General features: G+C 31.6%; 1 protein-coding gene across 2 annotated transcripts in view; it reads left to right on the top strand.

Annotated features, from left to right (window-relative positions):
- Nucleotides 1–2,168: 2,168 nt before the first annotated feature.
- The window catches only part of LOC127847395 (uncharacterized), a 26,885-nt gene continuing 22,617 nt past the window's right edge, over nucleotides 2,169–6,436 (top strand). The window contains exons 1-3 of one of the 2 annotated variants that reach the window (XM_052379267.1): nucleotides 2,169–2,278; nucleotides 3,378–3,524; nucleotides 4,652–4,722. In XM_052379267.1, coding sequence (XP_052235227.1) covers nucleotides 3,403–3,524; nucleotides 4,652–4,722 — 193 coding nt within the window. In that variant the 5' untranslated portion in view covers nucleotides 2,169–2,278; nucleotides 3,378–3,402. The remainder of the gene's footprint in view (nucleotides 2,279–3,377; nucleotides 3,525–4,651; nucleotides 4,723–6,436) is intronic. The other variant, XM_052379268.1, reaches the window with a different exon arrangement.

The raw sequence follows: 6,436 nt of genomic DNA on the forward strand, positions 1-6,436 counted from the left end.
GATAACAAGTGGAATAGCGATGAAAACAAAAACTGTTTGCAATAGTGGAACAAATGTCAAATTATTAGTCGCATATATCCCATGTTATATTAGGACAAAAATTAATGTTGAAACTAACGGTTTTGCTTTGATATTGTATTGGAACGTTGTCAATGTGAACATCGTATTAAGGTTGATGCATTACAGTTAAACAAAACACACTGCTGGTCATAACACTCTTTGTATTTCCCGGAAAAACGAACCAACGAACAGTTGACTTCCAATGTATAAAGTTTTTTTGCGATTGTCGTTAGATAATATTTATGCACGTTTTGGCATGTATTGATTTTTCATTAAATGCCTTAAATTGATCAATGTAAACATTTTAACTAAATAGCTCAAGTAAAATACTCAAAGAAAGAAAAAACAGTACCACTGACCGTAAGCCTGGGAGTACAAGTCCATCTCTTAAACCACACGGCCATCCATGCTCATGTATCAAGAAGTGTAGTTTATACTTTATTTGAGCAACTCTCGTTATGTCACAAAATATAACGATAACAACAAAACTAAATTATTCGATCGTTTATCGTAAAGCTTATAATTTTCAGTTTTAAAATCGTCAAAAGATTTATATAAAGGATATTTTAGAGCATGGTAAAAGTCAGTATTACAGTTTCCTCGTAAATATCATAACTACAACGAAATTTGCAAATCTGATTTTTTTTGTTAATTTTGTTTGTATTTATTGATCCCAATAACTCATATTGATCGATTTTTTTTAATTAATGGAAATAAACTTCCTGTTAAGTAGACTATGATGCAACATCGGCGGTTTTGGATGTAAATTTAAAGTAAGTTTTGCATTAAATATCTGATTCAACCAATATAACGTTGTATTGTAACTGCTGGTAAATACTTAACTATGTGCCTCCTAATAGCTTGTTGATTTCAGCCGATGTCTGTTTTCGCGCTAACTAATCGAACACATACGACAAAATACAGGCACCATGATCCGTTTATTTAACGCTAGATAACGTACATAAAACGGACTTGCACACAGATTTTCTTCTTTTTGAAAGATCTCAATAATAACTTTAATAATGTATTATAATTAGTTTGTGATATATTAAATGAAATTAACGTGTTACACCAGCAAGAACAAATAAGAATTAAAAAAAAAATGCCGTACCCTGGAATCGAACCCATGACTTCTGGAAGCAATATCTAGTGCGCATCCACTGCGACACGCATGCTTAATTGAATTCGAGTTTATATTGGACATACATATTTGTTTTTTTCAAACTAAACAAAAGCGTTGCAATCGCTTTATTATTTTAACATTCTTTTGTGACAATTATATATTTATGACCAAACATTTTCAAACCTTTTTCTTAGTAAGAAGTGTTATTTACTTTGTTTCAATGAAATTTATTATTTTGTTGTATAAATCTCTTACATATAATTTTTTTACATCGTCATTTTACCAAATTGTAAATAAGTTTAAGGCAAATGCTCAACGGGATACGCTTTGTTAAAGCAAGAACACCTTCATTGCAGAACAGCACGCTAACATTCTCATGCCAGCAATGATGCCTAATGTGCATACGTCATCCTGCTTGCTGTTGACCTTGACCTTTGTCGTTCTAACATGCTCTCAAGAACAAACCCCAGCACCTGCCGGAATCCGTCTTTCAGTGCCGGAAAGCGAGTTTAACCGCTGTAAGTTTTATTGTTGCATTGAGTCGGTAATCTTGATTCATTTTCAGTCAATTCAAGCCATGTTTTGGACCACACTATTGTTCATAGCCGAAGCAAAACATAATTTAGCATTTAGAAAACATGATTGAAATAAAAGCTAGTATACTACTGATTAAGATTCGTTATGTAAATTAGATTTTAGTGACAAGCGTTTTGTCTCAGGACGTTATTTATCCTAAATCATAGATGTATAACAAAATATTGCATGTTGTGTGCTTATTAGTTCAATTAAGACAAATATCAATGCGATAAAATCGTTAGTTATTACAAACTTTGATGAACTACTTTCATGCAAATTAAATTTCAACAATAAAATTATATGAATACATATATTTTTACTCGTCGTGTTGTACACCATGTGTTCAAATGTATACAATGCATTTTAGCAGTATTTAGACAAAACAAAGATGGTTATTTTTCCTCGCCTGTTTTTCAGTTACCCGCTTTGAGTATTCATCGTCGGACACATTTCTTGAAGAAGAATCCAGTTCGACAATTTGACTGGCCACGACAATGACTTGTCATGGACACTTACCAAGTGAGAATAAAATTGTGGTCTACTAAATATTGTTCAGCAAATCTCATAGTCATATCAATATGTAATACGTAATGATGCGTCGGTCTATAAATTCTTATATAATTATATATATTAATTGACCATGATCACTTAGAATTTTTTGCCATTTCACACGATTAATATTGTCGGAAAAACACATGTTTTGTTTTTATGTACGCCTTATAAATTTTTCACATTATGAATAAAACCAATGTGGATATTTAAATACAATTAATGTTTAACGCATATGTGTTTATGTGAGATAAATGCACTCTGGCATTTAGAGATATTCTTGTGTCGTGTAGGCTAGCGTCGATATGAGAGCAATTTATATAAAACACATGAACACCCTATACATGTACGACATTTACTGCTAAATCGACGACAAAGAATCTGTATGAAATAAAATGTGTAAAACATTAAAATATCACAAAGTCAAACGTTAAACGATATTACAAAACTGATCTTCCAATAAGATGCAGCCATTTAAGTTTCATGAATGCGATGCAAATTAAATGTTATAAGTTCATAATTAAAAATATAGATAGTTCGAAATTGAACGTTATAGTAAAGTGATTTAAATTTGTTGTTTTGTTTTTTGTTTAATTTCCAAACAAATCCATTTATGTTATATATAATCCTTCAACAAAGTGCTTGACAAATTATTTCTGCAAAATTAGTATTAACACAATATTTAAGAAGTTTTCACTATTAGATTGAACGACGATTCGAAATGTACTGCTTATACATACGGATATGTTACCATTCAGTTTAAAAATAACTAAGTCTCTATCCTGCTGGTTAAGTCCATAATTCTAATTTATAAAACTAATTTGTCAAAATAGTCCCACATTGATGTTCACCTTCAAAATGCTGATTATATAAGTAACCCTTTATAGTTTTCAATTGTTATATATAAGTTGGCAGCCTTATATTGAGTTTTTTTAATTATATTATTGTTTTAACCTGTTATCGGCATATGTACATTCAATGTTGCATATTAATAAACTTAGTAACTAAATCACAAGCATCTCTACTATAAATTCATGTATTACAACCTACATATTATCTTCTCATTTAGTATCCACGGGTCTAATCTGACAAACATGGAGATACACGCCAGGTTTGGGGATGATGGCAACGTGACGACACATGGAACCTTGCGTAATTGTTCTCTGATGATGGATTGGTCAATGTCGGAGGTGATGGTTATCGAAAAGGCAGCAAGGTACGTGTCAATGCTATAAGTTTTGTTTGCCTAAAATAAACTGATGAAATGGTAATTAAATTGGAAATTATATCTCTTGTATTGATTAGTTATTTAAATATAATGATAATTATTTGTTTGGAACAATACAAAGAAAACGTGAATGAATAACTTTGCAAAAAATATGGCGTACCGAATCCTATTTCACAACAATCTCGGTGCATTCATGATGTGTTCGGTTGTGATTATGTTTTCCTTTCTTTTACGGTGCCCGTTCATATTAATCAAGAAGGTTTAGGTGCTTATAAAGTTCAAGTTATCTGCTTGTAACGAAACGGATATTTTGCTTGGTTTAATTAAGCAATATGTTCGTAGTAAAACTTCGCATTTGAAAATATAAATGATCTACCTACATGTTTTCTTCAAAGAGAGGATGTGGTTAAAATTAAAATCAATATTTAAACATAAGTCCATTTTGTAATACTAATTTGTGGTATTACAATTTATTTGCATTATGTTTAATCACTTGCAAGTCTTACTTGATTTAAGATTTTTCACTTTATGCTACGATCTATTTTTCGTAGATATTCCAAAGCCCCGTTTGGCAGTAACACGTTATGTCACGCTCACATATTCAACAAAAATGGCTGAGGGCAATGGTTCCTCGAACATCTCATATAATAAATGATTGTTTCCTGTAATTTTTTGTAAAACAAATTAATTTGCAAGTAGTGCATATGCATGTATTAATAACATTGTGAATATAAACCATACTCGAAATATAATTTTGAATTGACAATGTGGCTGACATTTTAACAACATATCAACTAATGAGGGCATGTTAAAAGCTGAAATGTTTCCTTTTCTTGAAGACAATTTAAATGAATGAAAATCCACATTAATCATAATATTTGCACACGAAGTTAATCACATTGTATAAGGGAATAACATATGTTGCTCGAAAATTGAACGTGATTTAACATAAAATATTTAGAATATTTGTTTCTGAAGAGCGCTTCTGCTACGGAAATAGTTGAGCTATTTGTCACTTGTCGTCATTAAATGACCTGGTGTTCTGTCTTGTGTGCGTACTCTGAGTGTCCATTTGTTTATATTTTACATTGACACTTAACATATTGTTTTTATAGCCCAATTCAAAGCCAAGGGAAACTGGAAGTAGAAATTGGATCAGTGTCAATTCAGTATACGTCACAAGCAGGTACATACACAACGTACGAATACTTTCATGTAGTTTCAAATTATTATTGCATAAACTCTATCTATAATGCCCTCTGGCGGGGTGCAGAAACTTGCCAAAGGAGGGCTTGAACGGGAGAAATCGTGTATTAACAAGGCGATTCACGTGCCGTTCAAGCCCTGTTATGTGTTTTTCATATCCATAAACTGGTCCACGCGCAGTTACTAGAATAGTAAAGACTGGATTCGATGAAGTCATTATGAACTTTGTTAATAAATCCAGCCATCGACGACTTTGCAAGCACAAATGGGAAACTGAATAAGCACCAGTTTTCTCATGGACGCATGAATAACGACAATGAATATTTCAATCCACTTTTCAAATTATACCATCTGCACTCTCATGACAGCAGCTTTATTTTATTAGCAACGTCAATGAAGTTAAGGTTATTTACTCAACACTTTCAAAGAATATGCCTGTAAATGTTAGTGTTTATGTACCGTCAACGTTCCTGCTGTATGCTTGAAATACTTCAGTGACAATATCATGAATATATTGGCAGTATTTTTTATTTTTTTAAAAAAATAAATAAGATAGACCTGTACAAAAGAAACATCTATGAAAACAATGACTTATTCTGACGATATATTTATCCGTCACAACCAGTAAATTCCAATATAATTCCTCATTTCTTACTTTGCTCGGCTGATATTCAAATTTGCATTAATCCACTGTTTAACACATTTAAAATCGAAAACTGCCTATCCGAAGGTAAAGCCTCGTCATTTGTGATGATGACCGAGTTAGGCATATGTAAAACACAACCTTGAACTGTATGACGTCATATGACATAATCGAATTATTTTGTCGATGTCGAATGAACAAGACATATTGTGTTCAATGTTATTTTAATTAATTTAGGTATGTGTGAATTGTTTGTGCAATAATAGCGAAAATACACATTTTCTCGGACATGATCATTGCAGCGCACTCGGGCAGGAACGGATTTTTCGAGCGCCCGCAGATGATCATGCCCTCGAAAACATGTATTATCCCTTGATTGTTTGTGCATAAAATGTACACGAATGTATTATTTAACATATATATATATATATATATATATATATATATATAGAATATATATATATTATATATATATATAAATTACAACACTTGGACCACCAATTCAATAGTCCAATGATCGTTCATTAAACAAATAGTTAATTGCTTTAAAGTGCGAAAAAAAAAACAAAAAAAGAAATACTTTCAAACTCAGCGGTGACGAATACAATGAAGAAATGCAAAATAAATCAAATAGATTTTTAAAGTGTATCAATCTTTTGACGGTCAAAGGGTAAGGACAGACAGAATGGTCAGTATTAGCAATATCTTACTCATGTCTTAAAGTGATTTTCACAACAAATCTGTGATTGAATATCACTTATTTGAATGGATAATACATGTACGAATCACAGTCTCGACGAAAATAATAATTACGGGACTGAATCTCAAATGGTATACACAAGTCAATAGACGATTTGAGCATGATAATAGACACATAGATAAATAAATCGAATACTATTACCTATTCTACGAATGCAACTAACATTTGTTAAAGACTCGCTAATTAACTAGTATTTACAGTTGAAACCATACCCTGCGTATTAGGATACAAGCTAGATTTGATACAGTCTTGTGCTATTGCATTACAACTATGTTTCACGGAATATGAAAA

The sequence above is a fragment of the Dreissena polymorpha genome, chromosome 10 (assembly GCF_020536995.1).
Source record: "Dreissena polymorpha isolate Duluth1 chromosome 10, UMN_Dpol_1.0, whole genome shotgun sequence".
NCBI classification, from domain to species: Eukaryota; Metazoa; Mollusca; class Bivalvia; order Myida; family Dreissenidae; genus Dreissena; species Dreissena polymorpha.